Source organism: Rhopilema esculentum, chromosome 8 (genome assembly GCF_057945365.1).
Source record: "Rhopilema esculentum isolate cy_ngs chromosome 8, ASM5794536v1, whole genome shotgun sequence".
Taxonomy (NCBI): domain Eukaryota; kingdom Metazoa; phylum Cnidaria; class Scyphozoa; order Rhizostomeae; family Rhizostomatidae; genus Rhopilema; species Rhopilema esculentum.
The window spans coordinates 5185360-5210022 of NC_142822.1; the positions used below are offsets into that span (position 1 = coordinate 5185360).

Sequence of the window (24663 nt, forward strand, 5' to 3'; positions counted from 1 at the left end):
TTTACAAACAAAAATGGCGTCCACAAGTTGGCAACTCCAGCTTCACCGTTCCGGTAACAACACCAAGAAATTCAGGAAAACAGACGGTAAATGGCAGAAAAGGAAAGAAAAAAGACCACCCTGGGATGTGCGTTAATGATAAGTAACTTGATTGAATCAGAATTAATTGTGATAACTCGTTTTACGGTAAACTTTTTTTTACACGATTATTGGTTTTCTCCCCCTAAAACCAAATTATTCACGTAATCGGATTAAACTATGCACCATTTACTAAGCTACCAGTCTAAGCTACCAAAGTATGTCTAAATTTTTGGAATTCCTCTTCACCTCCTATCGGAACTATACTCTGTCAAAAATTGGTAAACAATTTTTCTACTCTCCTCATGCACAGCTGTGTTTGGCACTCTTTGCACTACATTTTACTGATCACACAAAGGTACAATCATAAACCACATTGTAATCTGGGTCAAATCATTTGAAGCTTAAAGATAAATGAATAAGCCTGTTTGAATAAATACAGTCCGCCCTGTGATTCATGGATGTGCCATGTGATTGTAGCTAAGAATGGTAAATTAAACATAAAACCCAGTGGCAGCGCCAGCCTCAAAAGTGGGGGGACCGGGGGGGGGGGTGCATGACCACCCCCCTTTTTTGGCAGATGGCAATTTTTTTTACCACGCCCCTTTTGTTGAAAAGAAACGCTCTTTTCAATGATTGGAAACACCTTTTTACCTATAGGAAATGTCTATGTTTGCACAATTGAGGCTTTTCAATTGCTTGTCTACATTAAAGACAAGTACAGCAACCGAATCTGTACTTTTCATTCACATAGTTGGGTCATTACGCCAGTTCTAGAGCTGGATTTTGACAAGAAACAAGGTATTATAAAGATACAAAAAGCTCATGATTACGAAAATATTGATTGAGAAAGAAAACAGTTTGTTCAGATTTTGTATCCTATTTGAAAATTTTTATTTCAGCAGTTAAATTTTGCTAATGGTAACATGTCCAGATATATACCATGGTGACAGTTAATTTGAGTCAAGTCTCAATAACCACTGGAAGGCTTTTTTGACACTTGTACATACAAACTTGGTACCAGATGCAAGATTTCAAAAGGTTAATTAGTTATAGCAATGGTTAGCTAGCTCAAAAATGTCTACTAATTTGCTTAGTATGAAAGTATGAAAGCATGGCAATCAATGCCTTTTTGAGAGGTTGTACAGAACCTTAAGGCAAATTATGAGTACCTAATAAACTTTCAATTACTCAGCAAATTCTTAGTTTCTTTATGAGAATTACAGTTCGAAACTGAGAAGCAGATGACTAAAGAAGGACAACATGATGGAAGTAATTTATCTTATCAAGAGAGCTAAAACATCTACAAACAAAGCAAAATGCAGCGTCTTTTAAAATTGAATATTCAAGCCAATTGAATTCTTTGTACTACTTTTTTAACCAACTTAAACCAACTTTTGTACCAACTTAAACTTTCTCCCTGCTTGTTCTAACTGTGGAAAATCTATTAAAGGTCTTATCAGACTGGTTTCAAAGACAAAAGCTCTGTTTGCTTCATTCACAATTTCACAGGATAGATCTCTGCCTTCAAACATTGTAAGCTCAAAGATATCAGGATTCTTTGCCCGGCTAGTTGTTGGTCATTTGATGGCAAACTAGCAGGAGTTGTGATACAAGTGGACACCAAACATCATGAATCATAGACGTTTCAGGATAGACAGAATGTAATAAAGCAAACCAACACTTTCAAGAAAATGCCATTAGAATACCAGCCGGTATTACTTCTAGACATAGTTTGTGATTGAGATCCATTATAAGTTATGGCAAAAGTATCAGTTTGTATTTCAAAGGAATCAGCAATCAGCAATTCAGTTACAAAACCGATGATCTATTGACACATCATTCTGTTTCAGTATGAGGACATTCAACAAAAGATAGCTTTGAATAAATTTAACGTTTTTGACAATTTCTTCATCAAGTAATTTTCCATAACCTAAAGTTGTAGTTTCTAAAGTTTTGGGGAAAATGAAAGTACCTCACAAAGATCTCACTTCACCTTCCCCCTGACACTTTTTTCCTCGAATTTAGATGAATTACAAAGTTGACCCTGGCAAGAACATTCAGAACCTAGTCCCCCCATGGCGCTGCTACTGATAAGACTACATCCACAAAGCAACAATAATCAGCTTAATAGGTCAAGAGTTTTTCAGACTTCAACGAAAAACTTTCATAAAGAAATTATGGATACTGTATTTTACATGGGATTTCTTCCATTTTCAAAATTTTTGTTAGTTTCAAACATGGTATCACTGTGTTCCTTGAAAATACAGCTACTAGAATGTGAAGATAAAAAAATTGATGTTTCATCCAGAAGACATAAGGTAGGCTTGAATAACCCCAAACCCAATGCCATAGATCAGGTCCAGATTTTACTCTTATTACTTCAGATCAACAGTATGTCGTTGTCCCCCAACAAATTTTGAGTACTAGAATTTTATCAGGGGCAGACACTTGGTCAAATATTGGGGGGCAAGCCTATTGTTTTAATAAGATGATGTCACATTTCCCATTGTTTAGAACAAAAGACCATTGTCCTCTAAAGTATTTTGGGGGCGGTCGCACCCCCTCTCACCCCGCAAAAAGCAGCCACTGGTTTTTATACTGTATTGTAGCCTGCATGTAGGATTGTTCATCAGATTAAACAGAGGTAAATCATAACCAGCCTGCACCGGGTTGGAAAGCAGGCTAATGTGCCAGTCTGGAGAGCCTGCATATGCTCGCAAATAAGCTGGATTTCTTGCACATTCGCCCAAAGTTGCTATATTATACTATTGCCATGTTTATATAAACATTGTTGCTCACAGTTCAAATGCCTTCCTCCCCCCCTCTCCCAGATTGCAGCCGATAGTATGTTGTTGTTTGCATTACAGCCTGGGCATAAATTCCCTTCTCTTTTTATTTATACACTGTTCATAGCTGTCTTATTTGAAAATAAGCCAATTTATCTTCAAATTATATAGAAAAGGTTGAAGGCTGCATGTTTTTGTTTTTCTAAACTTCAGAGTTCAAGTTCTGATTTATCAGTGCTGAAGCCTACACGTGAAGAGTTGGTATGTTTTTATTCAAAAACCTCAAAACCCATAATTTTTTTGCAACATGTATTCTTGTTTGTTGGCCAAATAGGACTTAATTTTTTTTCAACAGAACCCTTTTTGTACCCTGAACATAAGAAGAACTTTCATTTTATAAAAAGTAAAACATTGTTTTTAAAAACAGTCACAAGATGACTGGAAATGGAAATATATTGTAATCAAATATGTTTAAAATATGTTTAAATCAATTTAAAGAGGGTATAAATTTAAACTTTCGATCTAAAAGCTATGTTGTCAGATTTTGAATTAAATTTTCTGCTATTAAAGTACCTTCAAATGATTTCAAGATTTGAAATATTCGTTAGTTTGCAATAGTTTTCTTCAGTTCATTAAGACATCCTCATTTTCATTGTTATTTCTAGAACAGGAGACATGAGCTGCATAAACCAAAGCCACTATCTGAAAGACAATATATACAACAATATCAAGATCTTATGTTACTAAAGAACAAAGGTCAGCTAGAATTTCACATCTTTGTAATTTAATGAAAAGCTTTCTTAATGAGATTTATAACTGTTCTGTTTATGGTGTTTATGTAGCAAAGCATTGGACTGAAATCTAAGCAAACTAACTTAATGCTTTCTATTTTTGTTGTTCTGTTCTTCTGCTTATTATCAACACAAATTTTCAAACTTGAACTTGTCTCTAAGCACTTTTTTCCCTCTCTTTGCATTTGACTGTTGCCACTAACATCTGACCTAGTTGAAAAGTTCAAGAGAGAAAATGAGCTTTTTGTCAACACAGTTTGAGACACTCTGTTTTGATGTAGAATTTTGGTGCACTGTGGATAGTTGTTTATTTATAAACTACATTTACAGTTAAGTTTATATATATGTACAGGACTTTCAATGGGCCGAGCGTGCAGGCACGCGCCCAAGGTTATCTTTCAGAGTGATTAGTCGTGCGTCCAGTGATAAATATTTCTCGTGAAGAGCACCATTGCCGGACTGTGATAGGTCAAACCGCTTGAGAAACTTTTTTTAGAAAAGGAAGTTTGACATCGAATCCTTGTTTCCACTAATCTGTTTTGGTATGTTTTTCAATCATTCAGTTTCCGTTATTCTTAAGACATTCCCATTGCCCCGGCCCACACCGTTTTGGCCAAAACGAAAACGAAGGTTTTCCCATTACTCTGTTTTGTCCGTTTTCATATCCTTTGTTTAAGCTCATCTTGAAACTGTAGATGAACGAATTCTTTTTTAATTGACTCTGTTTTCGATTTTCTCATTAAAACAATTCGTTTTTAAATGACTCAATCACGTTTAATGTTTCAATAGAAAATCTTTTTTGTTCAGTGTTAACAAATAAATTTGATTCGCGCGCCTCACTCTTATCACACGAGTTTTTTACTGCACGCGTTGATTTTTGAACGTGAAAGCCCTGCATTATGTATATATGTAAAGTATACAAGGATCATGACCATGATTTTGAAAATCAATGAATTATTTGTTTATTTTGTAGAAAATATTTACCCCAGAAAAACAATGTATCAAGAGAATGTGGAACAGAAAAAGGCACTTATCAAAGAAATCTTTCATCATCAAGAAATGGTATTTGTTTCATATTCTGCTTTGCAATTATATGTTTAATAACCCTTTTGCAAAGAGGCTACAAAGTGACAGAACACTTTGCTCACATTCTAATCTCTAGCTAGTGGATACCAGAAAGAATTCATGTGAATGGCTTGATCTTGACCAAGAAAATAAAAAAAAAACTGATTCCATATAGTTGGAATGGTGATTTTTTATTAAGATTATACAAATCATTCACATGTATTGTATTTTGGAATAGTTTAAGCTATTTGAAAAATCATAATAAGAATGTAAGTGACAATCTTATATTTAGCATAAATTTCTTACAAAGTTTTGGTAGATCTCATTAAAAAAGCATAAAAGTTATGAAAGCCCTAAGTGATAAAGTTGCAGGATATGCACTTTTAATCTGTTATGAAGACTTGGAACATTATATTGTTAAACTTGATAATGAATTCACTCTGATTTAGCCTCTTCTGGCAGGGTGAAATTATAATTTAACTCTACTTTCCATTTTTATTTTGAAATAATATTTCATTTATCTAAGGTCTTGTGCATTAGTTCATTTTATCTTTGTTAAAGCTAGAATAATAGAGACTTGTCCAATGCCTGTTTGGAAACTTTGCGTACAGTCAAACATACAATGTGTCAATCTGTTTGGTTTCTTTCTTTCTTTGTTTTTATTCTTTATGGAAACTCTGTCTGTCATATTTGTATGGGAGACATCCACTCTGATTTTTATTTGGTCCAGATAGCAATTTCTTGGTTAAGGTATTTTTTCATATTTCAAGTTTATACTTCACAAATTCTTGATTTAATTAATTTTCCCGATTTGATTTCCAATTTCCCAGGAACTTAGCAATGTCCTTGCAGAAACTGACAAAGCCATGGCTAATGTGAAAGATCTTTTTGGGGATTATCCAATGGTAATATCATTTTATTGTAATGACGTTCACTAGCGCTGCTCTGTATTTCTTACATCTTTTTGGCTCTATATAAAGAACGATTCACATCTAATCGATAACAGTTATAATTTTATGTTGATTTATTGCTGAGTCAGTAATAAATTGAAGTTTTGTGCTACTTTAACGTGGTTCAATCGCATCTCTTGAGACTTTATGTGACCAGAAAAAATTATCGTAGAACCTGGAAATGTATTTTGTTATTTTGAAAGCTATCAAAGTTGAAACTTAGTAAAAGGTCACATATGACAGATCAAGTAGTTCAACAGCTATGGCTTTCTTAAAATGGATTCTTTGGCCTTCTTTCTTCTATCATTCAAAATGTTGTAATGATGCAAAAATTACATTTTCTTCTTTTTAAATCGCTGTTAAAATTTCCTTCTGTTTATTCTGTTATTAGAAATTCAGAGGTGTGCCACATATAACGGATGCCCCAGACGGCCAATCGAATATGAACAGGTAAAATATTTTACAATTCTGACCAACTATGATTGTAATCATTTCGAGAAAGAAACTTTTGTATCTCGACTTGTTTTACGCCAGGCGTTTTATACCCTAGATCTTTGCTGGCAGTTGATATGGAAACGCCATCACGATTGACTGCACTTAGCGAATCCGTCATGCGACATCCAGCCCTTAATGATGTCACTGATGACGTAAGCAGTGGAACTGATCAAGGTAAGACCATTTCGTAGTCTCCTATCCGTATTTAGCATAGTGAAATTAGATCGAACATCAATATGTATTCTTTTACGGGGCCCTTTGATTCCTAAGCATATTCAATGTTCTATGTTCTAAATGATATGTCAAGTTTAAACTAAAGGGCCGTGTCAATTAAGAGTCAAAAATTCCCGTATGATCCGATCTTTCGAAAATGGGCGCTCCAAATATTAGTTGAATAGAAAGAAAAAGATAAAAGGGAAACTTTTGAGACCAGTGATTTGAGCTTTTATAAATTTAAAACGTGGTCTCTGAACAATCGCCCTTTCCTCATAACTCATGTTGGCAAGGCTTGTTCTAGAAGGTATGATTGACGGAAAAAGAGACAGGGCAAGACAAAGAAGAGCATGGAAAGACGATGTTAAGGAAAAGAGCGGGTGTGAGAGCATTGGGAGAGCTAAATGATATTCTGAGGATAGGGATAGTTGGAGGGTCATGGTAGCCACCCTTCTGATAGAAGATGGTACTTGATGAGGATGATAGTAAAAAGGGATGCTTGGATCCGACCAAAGCGTTGTATTTCAATAAGTTGGACTGTTGTTATTGTAGACAGGTTGCTTATTACTCTTGTCTCAATCTGATCAATTTCGTCTTTCCTCATTTCTTTCATATTTATTGATCTTCATTATTCTTTCGCATAATTCATAGTTGTTTTGTATTGATAGCTCTGACTAAACCCAGCCATAAATAAAGATAATATGAAGATAACAATAATGATAAGTGAAATTTGTACGGGTTTGCTTGTTCAGAATAAAAATTGTGTTATTTGTAAAAGGTATGTTAAACGAATAAATAAGAAATTATGCAACAAGCTAAAACTGTGTTCATAGTTTTTCGTGAAAATCCTTTAAAGCCTGTTTTAACTTGTATTTAGAGCAAAAATGTTAACCAAATGTATTTCAAATCCAACTTTCAGAGAGTGATGTTGATGAGAATAATTCGGCTCGAACTGGCATCATCAGTGATCGAAGTGCCACTCGATTTCAATCCGACTTCAACTTCGACTACTACAAAGAGCTTTTGCAAAGAGAGCAATTCAAGAAAGAGAGCGATGCAATTGAAAATTCAAGGTTTGCCCTTTCAACTTTAGCTCAAGTTGAAAACCGAGATCTCAGCTCAAACCGGAGCCTTGATTTTGGCAAAGAAGTTTTGATGCCTTCAAAAGTTGTTTCGGCCGCGGAAACCCATGGTAATGCAAATTGGCAAGCAGGCTACTCATCCTCTGTTTTAGCTGGTGCACCGGGGACGGAAAATCAACCATGTATGTATAGGTGTGCAAATTTTAGTTTCCCTAAGACAGTGTAAGAAGGTGGCTTTTAAATTTCAATGTGAAAAACGGTACAAAAGCGACCACACCCCAGTTGAATGCTATGGCTTTTCTTATATTTGGGGGCTATTATGAAGTATGTCGAAACAATTTCTACAATTTACTTTTGTTTATGAATATGCTGACTAAACTATGCTTTCATGGCCTTCTTTTTACCAAGCGTTTAGACTTCCACAAGAAAGAGACGTTGCATTCAAGGATCTTTTTCTTCTAGACCAATGCAAAGTTGGTCAATCCGGCAACATGGATAAAATAACAGAAATGAGACAGGTCTGCTATCTAGTTTCGTACCCCCTAACCATTTTTGCCTAATTACCCCTCCCTCCATAGTTGTCACCTTTTACACGAAAGAAGTGAATCCAGATTGAGTTTTATCCAGTGAAGCGCATTTGCTTTTAGTACAGTCATATATATGACGCTTATGTTGCTTTATTTCGGGCGATTTCTAACATATTTGACTGACTAACTGCTTGTTAAGACGAACTTCATAATGCTTTTTCAGTTTATACAGCCCAAAGTCAATAGCTCTTGAAAAAAGTTTGTGACACAATCACTTTTGGAACTGTATTGTGCTGGCAAAAATGCACTCCTGATATGAACGCTATTAGTGAAATTTTACGAAGCCGTTCGTCCCAGAAATTTAGAAACTTTTTTGGTAGCTTTAACGAATTGTTAAAACGGCAACAAGGGATAGGTATGCTGCCGACAAAGTTGTTTCCAGAAAATGTAGTAGATCCTGAAGTGTTAGTTGTTTGTTTATGAATATCGATTTATGCTATTTTTCTATGTTTGTAAATTTAATTAAGATACCCTTTATATACCAGGTTCTTGATGCTATCGAAAGTGAGCTGCAAGGGTTTGAAGCAGTTTCTGACAAGACAAGGAAGCCAACAAGGGTAATCAGTCATCCTAGGATTGGTATTTCATACCTTCATTGCCTTTTCATACCTTCATTATAGATTCAGTTTCAGGAAACATGGACTCTTTGTTTACAAATTTATCTTTTTTTGCAGATGTTTTATAGATGTTTTTATAGTTTTTTCATTTGTTTTTGTCTTTGTCGTTTTGTGATTATTTCTTGATAATGTTTTGATAATGTGACCCGAATTTTTGCCTCTGTATTTTGAGTGCCTTTAATTTACTTTGAAAAGTTCTCTAAGCGGGATATTTTTCCAGTTTTTTCCATTCCTCATCGCTCTAACCACAAAGGAACACTTCTACTTCCCCCAACATTCCCCCCTCCCCGTTGACATGTAGTGGGTTTTTGTTTGCCCAGCGGGAGACGGTAACTGAGAGAAAGATTCTATTCCATTGTACAGTTTTGACTCATGAGCATTTCAAATTTTACCAAATGATTAGCCATTAACGAATAAAGACTGATGAATGAGTACATTTCTAGAAATCATACGTTATATACAAGTTACATTAGACAGATTGTGATTGATATGTGGTTGGCAGTTCAAATAGAAACGAGGTTAACGGAGACTAATCCTGGAACAGAGGAAGACCTACGATACAAAAAACTCAAAAAAATAAGTCGTTTGAACCTACGATACAGAGGTAGACCTACGATATCAAAGAACCCGAACAAATAAATTGTTTGAAGTTTTGAATAACATTTGCCTTGCCATTCGTAATGCTTGTATCCCATAAAAACCAGTCCTATATGAATATCTTACGGCTGGACAGCATCCTCGATTGTTATTACGCCATATTTTCTTAACGTATTAGCTTAAAGCTTTATTCATTATCTCAACTGAATCAACTAATTTTAGGAGGAAAAATATTACGAGTCGGCAAGAGCACCCTCACTGTCCAAGGTTCTCAATGCTGTTGTCAAATACGTTAAGGAGGTGAGTCCACCATTACTAATGTGTGCCTTTCTGAGAAAATGATGCATGCAGCAAGACAGGAGGTTGTGGACCAGTTTATGTATTTCAAAGGAACGTGCCGAAAAATATAAAGTAAAAACATTGAACCAATCAAATGTGCCATTCTTCCTTTCACGTCATTTTCGATGTGTAGCTGGATACAGCTTTATATACATTTCTGCTCATGTTATCATCACTATCAGATGTTTTATGCTCTTGTGGAGTGTATGACGAAATTGTTTTCTATTTTTTGCTTCTTGTAAGTCTAAAAAACATCTCTTCCTCATTTTAATTATGATGATTGAAGCAATGTTCAAAGCTTCCGTTTATCGGTTATGTTTCTTCAGAACAGATCGCTGTCTTCAAAAGTTCTTTTATTGAGTAGTCTCCCATAGACATGTATTGAATGAGCTTCATTTCCTCCTACATCTAACCATATGATGAATTTAGCTAAATGGCTTTGCAATTCCAAATGCAACGTAGAAATTAATTGGAAAAGAGGCTTGTTTGAATCCGAGGCACCTATAAATGGCCCAGGCGGGGCGGGGGTTGTGGTCAGTCTAAATACACTGACTTTTAGCTAGTTTCTTCTTTGATGTATCCTTGCCATGTGACTGAAGATACAGAAGCATGTGAAAGCAAAGTGAAAAAACTTTTCGACCGGTCGCCTCAGGCGTGGGCCAAAAATAGCTCGAGAGCAAGACTGATGCGTTTGGTTGGCTTTTGTGTGATTTTACGTCTGCATATTTACGTCTCACGTGGTCTAAGAGTCAAAGTAAAAAGACAGACTCCTTCTGTTTACACAAATAATGATTTCTGTGTAGACAGACTCCAAAAATCTTAATTGAGAAAAGACTTTGGTTGCCCTTTGATTCTAAGTTTGTTGATCTTTTTGTGGAGTCTTAAAATTTTGCAGTACAAAAGGTTTGTTTTAAAAATAAGCCCAATTAATGCCTGTAGATGACAGCTATGCATTTTACAATAGCCTCAGTTCCCCTAAGCCCACTAGCTGATTTGCTGATTATTTTAAGAAACACTTCAAAGGATTTTAAAGCTTTTCTGGAGCTGTGGAAATAACCTAACCATTAATTTACTTGGCTTCATTCCTACTATGGCTCTTTGGCAAATTGGCTTCTTTGGTGGTCTGACATATTAATCAGCGTGCTACTCTTGATTATTAGTCTACGTCACATTCCCAAAACGGCTTTGAGAAAATAATCTGACTTGTTTCTTAGGACTCTCTTCGTGACATGACCCAGTGTTTGCGGTCATCTCTTCTTCATTAGATCGAAAGATAATCGAGATCTTGGTGACTTTGTCCAGGTAAACAAATAACATGGGGATTGATCGTTAAGATAAAACGTCATCTCAATTAGATAGGTAATTGAAAGAGTCATGAAACAGTAACCCAGAAGTTAATGTATTTGATAGACTTAAATCTACCTGTCTTAAAACTGAAACTGACTTTGGTTATGGTCAAATTTGGTTTGCGGAGTGTGGCTAAAAACAGACCTCAATTGAACAGTTTTACATATTTGGGCCTAAATGTCTGCAGCATGCAGTTTGACTTTAAGCGAAGTGACTATGAGAGGACTCGACTGTAGTTCTCTTCTAAATCAGTTAATTCAAAAGTGTAATGAAAGTAGAGGTTGAAGTAGAGTGACAAAAGTTTTTCATTATAGTGAAAGAAAGCTTTGTTTCCTAAGCCAAATTGTTTCCTTATTTATGCCAAGAGCCAGTTGTACCTTAAAGTTTTAGCAGCATGTGGCGAACTGGCTATAATAATGTTCACACGGGAACGATTGCGTACCGTTCCATCTCGTTTCGTTTCAAAAAGTGGAACGCCTACGGATTGCGTTCACACGGGAACACTTGCAATCGCTTAGGGGTTACGTCCACACGGAAACACTTTCAATCGTACTGTTCCGTACCGTTCAAAAATTTGAACGCTTTCAAAAATGATACGAATAGGGGTACCGGTTCGCAATTGTTCTGTTCCGTTCCCGTGTGAACAAATAAACTGTTTCGAAATACGGGACTATCACTATTTCATTAAATGCTTGCATTGTTCATATGGAACCACGACCATGCGTCTTCGTAAACTCTTTGTTCAGATTCTGAAACAAAAAGTGGAACGGAACGATTGCGTTCCCGTTAGGACAAAATTTGGTACATAATCCTTCCATTCCATTGTATACAATTCATTTATTTGTTTTCACTTCCATCCCATCTTCTGTTTGCGAAGGTATTCTAGAGGTTTTTTTTATCAGTTATTCTGAATTTTTAATTTTATCTTTTAGTTGACAAAACAAGTCGAAACTGACAGAGAGCTGCAGAGCCAATTAATGGAAGAATTCCAAGAGCAAAGAGCCTTGATAGACGCTCTAACTGGTGTAAGATATCTTACTGAAAATAAGAATGCTATTTCCAAAACATAGCCTTTTGATACATTTTCTAATCTTGATGAACTGCTAGACTCATGCACAATGATGCCTTAACTTAGTTGAATGTATAATGACATTATCTGGCTCCAACGCACTTTGCATTGTGGGATTCGCAGTGACGCAGCCTCTTTTTATCCTTGCCTGGTGTTCCTGCAGCCTCTTTTTATCCTTGCCCAGTGGCGGTTTTAAGCAGGGTCCAGGGGACCATGATCCCAGGCCCCGCTCTTATAGTAGAAATTGTAAAGAGCAAGGGCCCCACAGATGTTTTTGGCCTCGGACCCCTCAGTCCCTAAAACCGCCACTGTCCTTGCCTCATATATTACCCATCATTCAGCAGTGGCCAGATGGTTAAAGCGCTTGACTGCAATGCAGATGATTGCTGCTGATGGATTCCCATTAGCAATATTTGGGAGGTTGAAGGCTGCGGGAAAAAATTGGGCCATCCTGCATTTTCCTTGAGTCTTGCGATGAAAACATTGAGGACCATGGCGATGAAAAGGATTTTATCTGGTGCCATGAAAGGGCTATCTGCAACCAAAACAGGTTGGATCGCTGCAATATTCACGCTCAAATGATGAACACCCCAAGTTTTGGCTGTCGCCACTCCCCCCCCCCCCTCCCTTACAATGTTGATTCCTTTATTAGAAGTTCGATTGTCAATGACAATCATGCAAAATTTTTATTAACCAAAAACGTAGTGGGTTGAGGGAACAACTTTTAAAAATGTGAAGGTTTTCTATAGGTGTTGTATCAAGTTTGACAGACCATAACTACTCAATCTTGTTATATATAACTTCATGTTTTGATAAGAACAATCTTATCCAAACTAGGATTTGATATGTTCCCAAGAAGAAAATGAGCTGTTGAAAGACGAGCTTGAGAAGGTTAAGTCAAATACAAGCGAGGAACTATCAAAAATTAAGGTAGAAACATTTCTGTTTTCTTTCTTTCGATCGTTATAAGTGTAAATATTGGTTTAGGCTGGTATTATGATAAATTGATTTTTATAGAGAGATCTTCAATTTAAATGTTGCTGATAGATAAACAACGAAATTAATCGCTTGTCAGAATAAAGCACTTCTATTAAATTCCTCTAATTTATATGATCCTTCAAGACATTCACAATATTTTTCGAGTTATAAAGATGTTTATGTATTGTAATATTTCAGATTGCAATTGAGGCTGCCTTAAGACGCCACTCATCAAGTGTACCCTCTGCACATACTCTCAGAAGCGCAGTGGCGGTAACTATAGCCCCCTCCCCCAAAGCAAACACTACTTACTCTGCCAAGGAGAGCCCGCAAGAGATAAGGGCCTCCTCACACCTCCCCCTTTCCTTTCTAGAATCTGTACTCGGTCTAGAGAAATGTCAATACGTAGTACACTTATTTCTGTTTCAGAAAGAGCTACATGCTTTGGCTTTGGTAAAGCCCCAGTCCCCAAAAGGTAAGTTAAAGTGATTTTCCTAACGCTACACCTTGAAGATTAACGGTATAGACGTTCTTGTTATGCCACTGTAACGCCAAGGGCATCTTGTTATGTCATTAAAGGGGCGTTCATTCTAGACGGCCTTTAAAAAGGGAACGTTTACTCTAAGTTCAACATTATCAGACAAAGACCTCTAGAATTTCTGCTACCAGTTATTTGCCCATTGACTTCTGGAGGAGCCAGCACATATCTAGAAATTGGACGCCACGCTTTCAAATTCTACAATAAATCCAACTTTTAATATATGCAAATAGTCAATTAAATATCTGTCTGGATTAGTGTCTGAATTGAAAAAAGATCATAATTTAAAGTATTTTTAATCTTCCTGTTGACCAGTGAAATAAAAGAGATGCGATGGGTGTGGAGAAGCATTCTTTATCACCCCCTTTTCTGGAGACTTGATTCCGGATCAAATCAGAAAAGATCGTTATCTGTCACATCTATCAAGCTTTCTGGACAAATGATGTCCTCGTTTCTATTTTAGTACCTATAACATGCCAAAAAAATCCAAGAGCTTGAAATAGAGGCATTATATTTGCGATTGAGGATTGTTCACAAAAACCGGAGTTTCCCAGGGTTTCCGGCATTCTTTTTATTGGATTTATTTTCGTTAAATTCATTACAATATGATGCACAATGTGTTATATGCTTTTAAGCCATTGAAATTTCGATCAGTCATGACTCAAATCGCTACCGCTTCTTGTTAGTTTGCAATAAAAAGGAAATTGAACAGGAAGCTAGTTAATGAAACAGGCATGCAAAGAAAAAATCTGATCTAAATTCAATTTTAAAATCCTGTAATGTTTTCTGTTGGTCAGCTGTCTCTTACTTAGAAACTAATAAACATCAAGGCTAGGTTTAGTTCACACAGTAAGGAATCCAATCATGTCGGATTCATCAACCCTATGTGATCAGAAAATTAATCCTAGTCCCCTCGATATAAGATTAATTCCCATTTTGGTTACGTCATATTTACAAAATTGTGCTGCGAGCATATCGCTATCAAGCACTTCAGCAAACTCGATCAAGAGGCTTTTTATTGCTTCCACGTGAGTAGATTTTGCCTCCTGTGAGTAATCAAAAGGGTTTCCAGAGCTTTCAAGAGAGGCTCAGGTGCTAAGACAAGCAAATTTCCCATCAGTTTGTTGTTTGTAATTTGTTTTTTCATTGCGAAAGGTAACGCCGGTTTTCAAAGTTCAATTTAATCAGTCCTGATATTATTTGTTTACTTCAATATTGATCTTACTGCTAGAAAACATTTGTTTTCTTGTCACACTTTAAAGAAATCGTCGATATTTTTTATGGACATGGGAGCATAAATAGAAGTATTCTGGAAAAGAAATTAATCATAAAAATTGACAAAGTTCTTCGGTGTTTCAAGGACATTTAACAGAATTCGAAAGTAATTCATACATTATTCGCTAATCTTTGTATTGCTTCAGGGCCTTTTTTAAGATGCTAGCTAGAGGGGCCACAGCTTCTCCAGCCGCAGAGATGTTGCTTTGTTTCAAGCAATTTACTATTGTCTCTCGTTTATAAAGAAAGCGATTAGGCCCAGCCAGATGTATTGTCATCATACAAATCTCTAGCTGTCCCGTTCCTATTTTCTTCACATTTTCGATTCACCTCTTGTCCACAACATCTCATAAATTCATTTTTCTTTTCCACCTCTAGAATCTTCTTCTGTGTTTTTGTACTTTAAGAATAAAAGTTGTCTTGATGAAAGGCTGCTACAGTTGATTTATGCTTCACCTTTGAACTTAATTTTGCTGTTGTCTTTTTGTTTGCTTTTCACCTTGATGCTTTCATTCTTTATTTTTTTCAGATGATGAAACCTAGTTTAACCTATCAAGTCGGAATTCAAGACAAAGAATGGTATTAGCAATCTTATTTCCTCTATCTCCGTCTCATTTAAATGCCCTGACTTGATTTCTGCGTAGAATTCTGTCACGCTTCCTTTCATAGAACATACCAGACTGGAAAACTAGCCGCTGGAAAGCTGGAAAGCTTGTTACAAGACAGTATCAAGACAATTGTCTTGACGATTTATGCAAGAACCTCCAACCCTATTGCGCTGCGTAACTACTGATTGGTTTTGTGTGACGTTTCCCTTTCATTGTCTTTAATACTCCCTCAAGGAGACTTGTTGGCTGCAATTCTGTCTGAAGTACGTCCTTGGTGGCATAGCTTTAACGCTGATTTTGTTAAAAATGTTTAAATGATAATGATTTTCTTATACTTGCCAGCGATGTTATTAAGTAGAAAGCCCCTGGTAACTACAACTGACTACACCCTATATTCTCCGTTTGAAACGTTTTCTGCTTCAGAAAAAAACAATTCTTACCTGCATCGTTTCAGTTACTTAAAACCCCTCTGAGTCACCATTTTCACTGATAAAAGGCTAAAACTCGATTTGTTTTTCCGGATATTATGCGTAAACAAGATAATCCTTTTTGATTCTCAATCTATTTCAGCCGCCAAGAATTTGATGAGAATGGGAAGTATGTTATGTTAAGAAAGTTTGCGAAACCAAAATGCACCCATATCTACATTATCCTATTACTTAAGTATTTTGACATTTCTTGGTTTGCAGCAGCCAGCCTTTGAGACTTTCTTGCTAACTGAAGTAGTTAAAAGAAGTATTTTTCCAATAGTGCTGCTAAGGAAAGGGTACGTTTTCTCGGTAGACCAGGGCCTATGTGTCCCAAAATAAGATTCAAAGAAGTTGCGTTTTGTAGAAACGGCTCATAGCTTCTGTGAACAAAGAAGTTACAGGCATTTGTATAGAAGTAGTTTTCTAGTCAACAATTAAATGTTGCCTCAAAGATTTCCGGCAATTGACCCCTGAGCCCCTACTTCACAGGTATCAGTGCTCAAGAATTTGTGATCTTAACGGGGCTAGGTTAGACGTAAAACGTGATATTGGTGTTGTTGTTTGGGGACTTTTCTGGACTATGATGACCTCTTTCTTTGACAATCTCTCTCTTTTCTTAGATTATCAAGATCAGATCCCCACAATCCATTGCGGTTTTTTGGAGCCAGCTTTCGAGTTCTTATCAAAATTGTCATAGCAACTTTGATAAAAAGATGAGCAGTCTTGTGTGGAGCCCTTGATACTGTCCATTCCATTGTAAATGTTCACCTTGTGACGTTTTAAGGCAGCCCTTCATCTGTATTTTAGAAACAAGTTTTAGAAATCGAATTCAACAGTCGTCATAACAACTGTATAATACAGAAATTGTTAAAATAAACGCAGCGCTGTGATAAAGTGAAGCAATCTTTTTTACTCATGTTATGTTATGTTATGCTAGGTTGTGCTATGTTATGTTATGTTATGTTATGTTATGTTATGTTATGTTATGTTATGTTATGTTATGTTATGTTATGTTATGTTATGTTATGTTATGTTATGTTATGTTATGTTATGTTATGTTACAATGGGTGGCGCCATAAGGGGGCTGGGGTTTCAGCCCACCCAAACTTTTTTGCAAAAAGCTTTTTTAAGAAAACAAAAAGAATAAAAGAAAAGAAATATAAGAAAAGAATTGTGCAATAAATCCTGCTATTGCTTAATTTCCCAGGAATAAGAGTCTATAGGGCCTTATAAAGTACAAGCTTATTTAAAGGGTGTGGTCGCAAAAATGTTCTGCTCGCTCCGCTCGCAGGAAAGCCTCTTCTTTCCGATGTACCTAGGACCGCCGAAAATTGACCGCCGGCCCATCCAATGTACCGTTAGCATATAACATTGCCCCATAAAATCATAGGCACAAAATATCGTGATACATTTTGGTGCATCTTTCCAATAATGGTTTTTTAGTCTAATAAGGCTATCAAGCCCCCCCCCCCCGCCCCCTCCACTTTGAATTTCTTGGCACCGCCCCTGGTTACGGTTTTTGGATTTATTTATGTTAGGCAATTTGTATTGCATGGAAACCCTGGAGCAATATTTTGTTTCAAAGTAGAGAATCCAAAAACATACAAAGACTAGAGAAATTTATGATGAACCAGTTTCATAGACATACTTTATATCATATTTATGTGTATGTTTCAAATTATTCCTCGTGATTTGTTGGATTTAAATCTTAAATTACAGGAGTGTGATAACACAGAAATAGCGCTGATCTCCTTCACAGTGATATGGGGCGGCCCAAAATATAGATCATCCTCCAGACAAACGGTTTTCTTCCATTAAAGGACTTGTAGCTTTGGTTTTCGTCGTCTTCTACTTGTTTTTGTATGAATTTCTCAGATTCCACGCGTGACTCAGCTTGTGGATAAAAGTATAATCGAAATGGCAGGTGATCTGGTCATAGTCTGAGATTTGCTGCAGATTTAGATCCCAAATCTAACTTAAATAGTTGTGAGAACTTTTAACCTTTCATGTTTACAACTAAGTCTCAACTACGTTATATTCATTCGGTCTTATCTCTCTTCTTTGACTGGTTGGGACAGTTGCAAATTTATTGGGACGCACTCGACAACACCCTAGAATAGCGCTGATGCACGCTTTTTCCGTCTTTGTCGTCATAACAACCTAGTCATTTCAAGCCCAGTCCCTTTCGATTGGTGAATAAATTGAACGCTTCCAAATTTCTTTATTCCTTTAGGTTCTGCCTTATTCTAAAAAAGTCTTTGTTGTCGTTTTATGCCAAGCATAACGTTTGGTCTTTAATTTTTCTTAGTATGTTTTCGCTACATCTCGTTTCTTCAAAAATTCATTTTCTAATGCATCGAAATCGTCAAACAAGGCTAAAAAATCTTGTGTTCAAAAATGGCTCTCCCTTCCTGCAACTTGCCTGAAATTTTTAAGAAGGGGGAATTTTTACCACTATTCTTATTTTGGTTACCTCTGTTTCTTGGCTTTATAGGGCCTACTCCTCCCTTCCCTTCCATCATCAGCCAGAAACGACCGCTGATTGTATCCCACGACCTCGAAGACTGAAATGTTTTCAAAGACCAGGAGACAAAAGTTCGACAAATTTAACAACATTAAAAGAATTTGAGTGGAACTCGTAAAACCTTATGTTAAATCAGGCGTGTGTGTTTCTCTACATATGATTATTGTGGTTATCCAACAGACAAAATACTGATTATAATAGAGAACAACTGGTTGTTCGATTTCCATTGGCTTTTTGTTATCCCCTGCACGATGCACAACTACTCTTTCTCGTGGTCAAAGTAGAGGCCTTTGCCCTCGACCGCGGCGGCCCCTGGAAACAACTCCTGTAAATACATGACCATTAGAACGGACGTAGTAGTTTAAAAATGTTTGGTTCATTTTTCACAACCCTTGAGATTCCAGGCATCGTATTATTGACATTTTTTCCGATATATCTTTCTACTAGTTTATTGACTTTCGTTTTCACTTTAGGGTGCATCCATTTTGGGGACAATGGGTGTGGGTACTTACAAAGGCCGTCAACAACATTTACAAATTGTTTTCCTCATAAATAGAAATCCGAATTTCGTTGTAAACAGCTTTTGTCTTCGTAGCCTCTACAAAGAGATTATCAATTGTAAATTGAAACTAGAACACTCTATGACTTAATTTTGTTGTATACAGAACGTGTTTTATTTATCGTAAACACAAACTGCTGTGGGAGTTCACATCACGCCATACATAAGAATCTGGGTTTGCAGCGAGAAGTTATTTGACAAGTTGTACAGGTATGCAAAACAAAATGTGTACATTTTATTAGGAACTGTTTTATCTTCAATATGATAAGTGTAAAAGTTTTTTATGGACAGTTATCTCATGAACCTTGGTTTCTGTGTCGTGGTCAAATTATTTTAGGTAACTAGGCCATTTAAACAAGTTGGAAAGTGATACAAGGTGTTTAATACATTTTATCTTTGTTATTGCCTTTCGAGACTTTTATGACAGTGAAAATTTACAATACCTGAGTATTTCGAGCCTATCTTGCTTTTGAAGAGGCACTTTCTGTACCTCGATGTATAATAGATGTTTTTAAAATGCATACAGTCAAGCTTTTCAATTTTTGCTAGGGCACACCCGTTACACTTTTCCTTGTTTGTTCGCTGCCATATTTCAACTTTATGTCTAGCTAAATTCTTTCAGACATTAGGCCTAGCTTTATAATTTCTTTATGCCGTACAATATTGGTTTTGTGATTTTTTTAAATAAACAATCTCTTGCGCACTTTTGTTCGATATTTTTCGTTGGTTACAACTAAGGTTTAGATTTTAGGGAATTTTTCGTTTCCAGCATTTACCTACACTTGATTTTGATAGTGTTTGAGTGGTTTGAACATACCTCAACTATTTTTCAACATATATATTTAAGCTACAAAACTCTAGAGAATGTCCCACTTTTAGACGTTGGGCCCGGCTCGTGGGCTCGTTTAAAAGTACCCTCATGGCTCGTGTCATTTGATCGAGCACACGACGATTTTTTTCCACCTTCATTTTTTCTTTTAGCTTTCCAGCCCCGTGTGGCTGGTTCATTTGCGATTCCGAAAGTAATATCCCACTCAAAAGTTTCCTGATTTCTGGATTTTTCCCAAATAATCAATTTTCCATTTTATTTGCACTCAAGTTTTCAGGTTGTTCGCTTGAGTAAGACAAATACATAGTTATTTTCTCTAGCCTATGTATAAACAATAGTCTTCTTTGAAAATACCGTTTTCTTTATCGTGTTTTCAAATTCTGGAATTTCTCGGATTCAGCTGAAAGTCGAAAAACAAGTTACTTTCCTCCACGTAAACCATTTCGCTGCCCCGCAGTAGTAAGTTACGTGGAAATTATGCAATTGTAAATCCAAATTTTGGTGGTTTGGGGGGGGGGCTCAGGCCTTTGGGCTTTCGTCGGATAATTGACAACCATTTAACGTGTCGAAATTGTTCCAAAAAATCGTTTTGAAAAGGAATTTAAAGCTAATTTAAGGGGTGTAATTGCCAAATTTTCTGCTCGCTTCTCTCGCAGGTGATCTGCCTTTCCCCCTCTTTACCCCAGGGGCCTCTATAACTTCTCTATGCCCTTTTTGCAAAATATGAACATAGCATAGCTGATAAAATATTAGTAAGTATTAAATAATCACTCAAACAATATATGGCCAAAATCAAAACTGCTTGCGAATTTTTTCAATTCCCTGAAAATTAGCCGAAATTTCCATCGTATTCTTCCGAATAAAAGTTATTTTCAAGCGTATTTCCCACTGACTAAAGCAAAATAAAATGCATAAAATGAAGGTACGACTTGTCAAAAATGTAATCGGTCGACCTCTTGTATCATCAATTGTCTTAGATATCGATCTTGATATCAATAATCATAAATGGATTGTTCTTCTTGCTACTTAATTATGGCGTGGTCAGCAAAGATTTCTAAAGGGTCTCATCAAAAAATCATCTATTTTTATCAAAATGTGCAGTTCCTTTGAAATTAGACATGATCCAAGATGTTATCTTGTAGGAAAATCGTAGTCCTGCCCCCCCCGCCCCTCAAAATTAAAGCCTGAATTTCCGCCACTAATGTAAAGTCTGGGGTGAACCTGTAAGGATTACAAAGAAAAGTTGTCTAAATCTGGCTATTTTAGTGGATGGGCAAGTGGAGTGAATGTTCAACATATTTTGTTTGATCAGCCTTTCCGCTTCTATTTCTCATACAAAAACATTAGATTTGGTTATAGATATTTTTTGTCACGTGTCTTTGGAACGGACTGCCAAACAAACCCTATTATTTCTCTCACTGACTGATGGGAATGGCTGGAAAGATCACAATAGGCTAACAGTCATGGTCAAAATTGCTTCAGTAGGTTATCAGTTAACCTTACAGAATTATTCCTTGATTTTCAAAGGCTTTCCTTCCTATAAGGGGTCCTGTATTTAGGTTTGAGGACAATAAAATTTTTCTAAAGCTTCTAAAATTTTAAATGCTTTTCAGAAAAATACTTTCACCTTCTTCAGAAATATGCCCATTAATTACTGTTTTTGTAATTATTACTTTATTCAAACTTTTATAATTCTTCAGGTACGGATCTAGCCAAAATTTTGACCGGTTTTGGGATGCTTTACCCCGTTACAGCCCTGTGTGTTATTGGTCCATAAATATCGCTTAAAGTTGCTAATGAGGTCAGCAACTTTTCAGGGTGATTAATTTGCCCACACTTTATCCAAAATGTCACAATTTTACTCCGTTTAGCATGGCCTTTAATCCTCGTCTTGCAACTTCGATTCTAGTTTTCATGAATTTTTTGATTCTAGTTTTCGAGAAAGAATGTCTAGTCCCTTAATACAAAACCTCAGATTCTTATTTGCATCCGTATTTAATTTGGTATCATTTTGTTTTAAAGCGTCCACACTTTCGAGCTATGGATATCGATATCGAATATGCTTTTTAGCCACCAGTTTTTTCGCATAAGGGAAACATATGGGCACCGGTTTTCACAGGTTTCATAAAACAATTGCCACCGGTTCAGTATTCGCGCAATAATAGCATACTCCAGACTGTCACTTCCACTCAGAAACTTTGGGATAAAAGATGAATTAGGAAGCTGGAAACGCTGTCCGAATCTTGTGGGGGTTCAGTTCAGTATGTAAACAGTATGTAAACAGAAAAACTGTAGTCAGTCAGGGAGAAATGCAGCATTTGTTGCAATTGAAATTTTAGATCAAAAATTCAAGATTTACAGAGAAACATAGCTTTTCAAATTTGACCGATTTTTTGAAACCTGTGCAACCGGTCTAGATCTGCGTCTGTTCTTAATGTCTTTTGAACAAATAGTGAATATTTAGCCAAATTTTTTGTTATGAAATACGTGTGAACTATTGATGTTCTTGTCTTTGTTTCTTTCTGTCATGCCCCCGCAGAATGTTCACTTGCAATTTGAGCAAACAAATTTAAAGGACTAGGATATTGACACAATTTAACGTGTTAGTATTGTCACAAATAAATGGCTGTGCCTAAAGTCAATTCTTAGATCCATCCCTTATAATCCCGGACAGGCAGGGGCGTAGTGATAGTGGGGCTCAGAGGGGCCAAACCCCCTTTTTATGCCCTAAATTAGGTTATTTCTAGTTATGCTATTGTTTTAGCAATATTTTGTACAAGAAGGCCCCTTGTTATTTTGTTATCACTACACTACCACGACAACGTTCCTCATTTCAATGTTGTTATGTATGCAACTAATCATATCTATGAAATTAAAACACGCGTTTCAACTTTTGTAACAGAACACGTGCTTGCAGTCACATGTTATTTCCTTCCGTTGTGGCTCACAATGTTCATTTATATCAGACAACCATTTTATAAATAGTGAAAGATTAAATTTTCAGTTTAATTGTTTCTTCCCCTTTCATCTTTTCCAAATTTGCTAAAAATTTAGCTATGGCAGGAGCGGCTTTAGCGCCTGCGGGGCCCGGTGCCCTTATTATATACAATTTCTATCTTGTTTCTAAGGTGCGGGGCCTCTTTTTGGCTGCCCTGAACCCCACTCCCTAGAACCATTCACTCAGCCATTGCTATGAAGGTAATAAGCTATCGGTCTGATTGTCAGGAAATGAATAGAAGTAGATTCGAGGTGAGAGAACGTGGTTAATATTGCAGCATTCATTAGTACCAGACCATTGTCACATTCAAAACGTAACAATGCCTTCTCCAAAGTTGACTTCTTTTATTTAGGTTTTTTTAGTTCTTCGTAATCAATATAAAACTTTCAATTGAACAGGAAGTCTCAAACAAAAAGGCAAATGTAACTTCATTAAAGGGAATCCAATTATTTTGATCATAAGGAAGAAGGTGTGGTCTTCGAGCTCTTGGAATGCAAACTTGACCGAGGAAACGAATTCTTGGCAAGTTTTCGTCTTTTTGGCTTTCTTCTTTAAATCATTATTTCTGTCGATTAAAGCCCTAATATCAAGGGTTTGAACTTCTTTATTAATTTAAAGGAGGTTGCGCACAATAAATATCCTTTACACCTGGTTTTTTTCCATTGTACTGCCAGACGTCGAAATTTTTGTACGAAATTGATGTTAGGTTATTTCCTTTTGGAATATTGCGTTCTTAGGTCGTTCAAGAAAAAGCCCTAGCGTAGAAAAATCATAAAAGCATTTCCAAGGAAGGATATTCCCATGCCGTCCAAATTCCACGAAAATTGTTTTTCTATTGCACTAGGAAAAAATGTTACAAGGGGAGGTGGATCGTTTCTGTCTAATCCTAAGGGGCCAAATAAGCCCAACCTTAACCTTACTATAAACAAGGTCAGTGCCAATCATTAGGGAATATTCAGAAATGGGAGATTGTGGGTTAAATTACTCTATTATAAACCCATTTCTATAAAAAAGAAAGATCTACATTGAGTACTCCAATTTCTTAAATTTTTGGGGATTTGAATACGTACTGTTTCTCGAGGGTTTCCTAGATATGACGTCATTTATTTTAGAATCAGGTTTTTGTTGATCCTAGGACTGTAGGACGGCATGTCGTGAAGAAATTATGATGCCCTTTGCCCTGACCCGTTGCATTGACTCATCCGAGTCAAAACACATCAGATAAGTGCGGAACCCTTGCCGATGTTTTTATGCTTCTTTGAAGATTTCTTTTGAAGATTATTGCAAAGTTAAAGTCCTCTCACGTCCTGATGGCCCGCCCATATGTGTACTAAATATGATCAAAATTCCATTCACAATCAAACCATACCCACTAAATTGCTTAGCAAGTATTCCACAATTCTTAGAACATAATTACTTGATATGAGAAATATTCTATATTTTGTCGTAAACAAGCTCAGGGTCCAACGCCTTGAGTTTTTTTAAGCTTCTTGAGTTGTTTTTCTCGAGAGATTGGCTTTCGGGTTGACACATAGGCTGCGTGAAGTCCTTGTTGAAAGGACCGTTTTACGGTGCCCTACTCTTCTAGAGGAATAGCTTTTAGTATGTTCTATTGCCGTTTTTCCTCTAAAGAATGCTGCGGCGGCATTTATTACAAAATCCAAGTATTGGATGTGGCGTTTAGTAGAGGGTGGCATTTAATACAAAATGAAAAGTGTGTGTCAAATGAAACATAATAAGAAAAGTGCGATAAAAAAGATAAAAACAAACTTCAAACAATGTGTTCCTTTCCCAAAAAACACATAGTAAAGGTTGTATGAAGAATTTTTTAATGTTCACAAATAATGTTCACGTTAAGGAAATGT

The 24663-nt window shown here is 36.4% G+C and overlaps 2 protein-coding genes across 4 annotated transcripts in view; both read left to right on the forward strand.

The window, feature by feature from the left end:
- Nucleotides 1-19181, forward strand: LOC135694435 (spindle and centriole-associated protein 1). Of its 2 annotated transcripts, XR_010517172.2 has the most exons (17): nucleotides 1-127; nucleotides 3081-3128; nucleotides 3533-3623; nucleotides 4632-4720; nucleotides 5554-5628; nucleotides 6065-6123; nucleotides 6224-6342; nucleotides 7301-7645; nucleotides 7926-7981; nucleotides 8536-8607; nucleotides 9487-9564; nucleotides 11883-11975; nucleotides 12857-12949; nucleotides 13427-13472; nucleotides 15340-15389; nucleotides 15989-16015; nucleotides 16509-19181. XR_010517172.2 is itself a non-coding variant. In XM_065213178.2 (16 exons), the coding sequence occupies exons 1-15, from the start codon at nucleotides 14-16 to the stop codon at nucleotides 15351-15353; spliced, it is 1392 nt and encodes a 463-aa protein (XP_065069250.2). In that variant the 5' UTR covers nucleotides 1-13; the 3' UTR covers nucleotides 15354-15389; nucleotides 16509-19181. The 2 variants fall into 2 exon arrangements, 1 of the variants encoding a protein (XP_065069250.2); XM_065213178.2 differs by lacking the exon at nucleotides 15989-16015.
- Nucleotides 19010-24663, forward strand: part of LOC135694436 (ras-like protein rasD) — a 16777-nt gene continuing 11123 nt past the window's right edge. Inside the window, exon 1 of one of the 2 annotated variants that reach the window (XM_065213180.2) lies at nucleotides 19010-19181. The gene's annotated coding sequence lies outside the window, so the exon portion shown is untranslated. The remainder of the gene's footprint in view (nucleotides 19182-24663) is intronic. The other variant, XM_065213179.2, reaches the window with a different exon arrangement.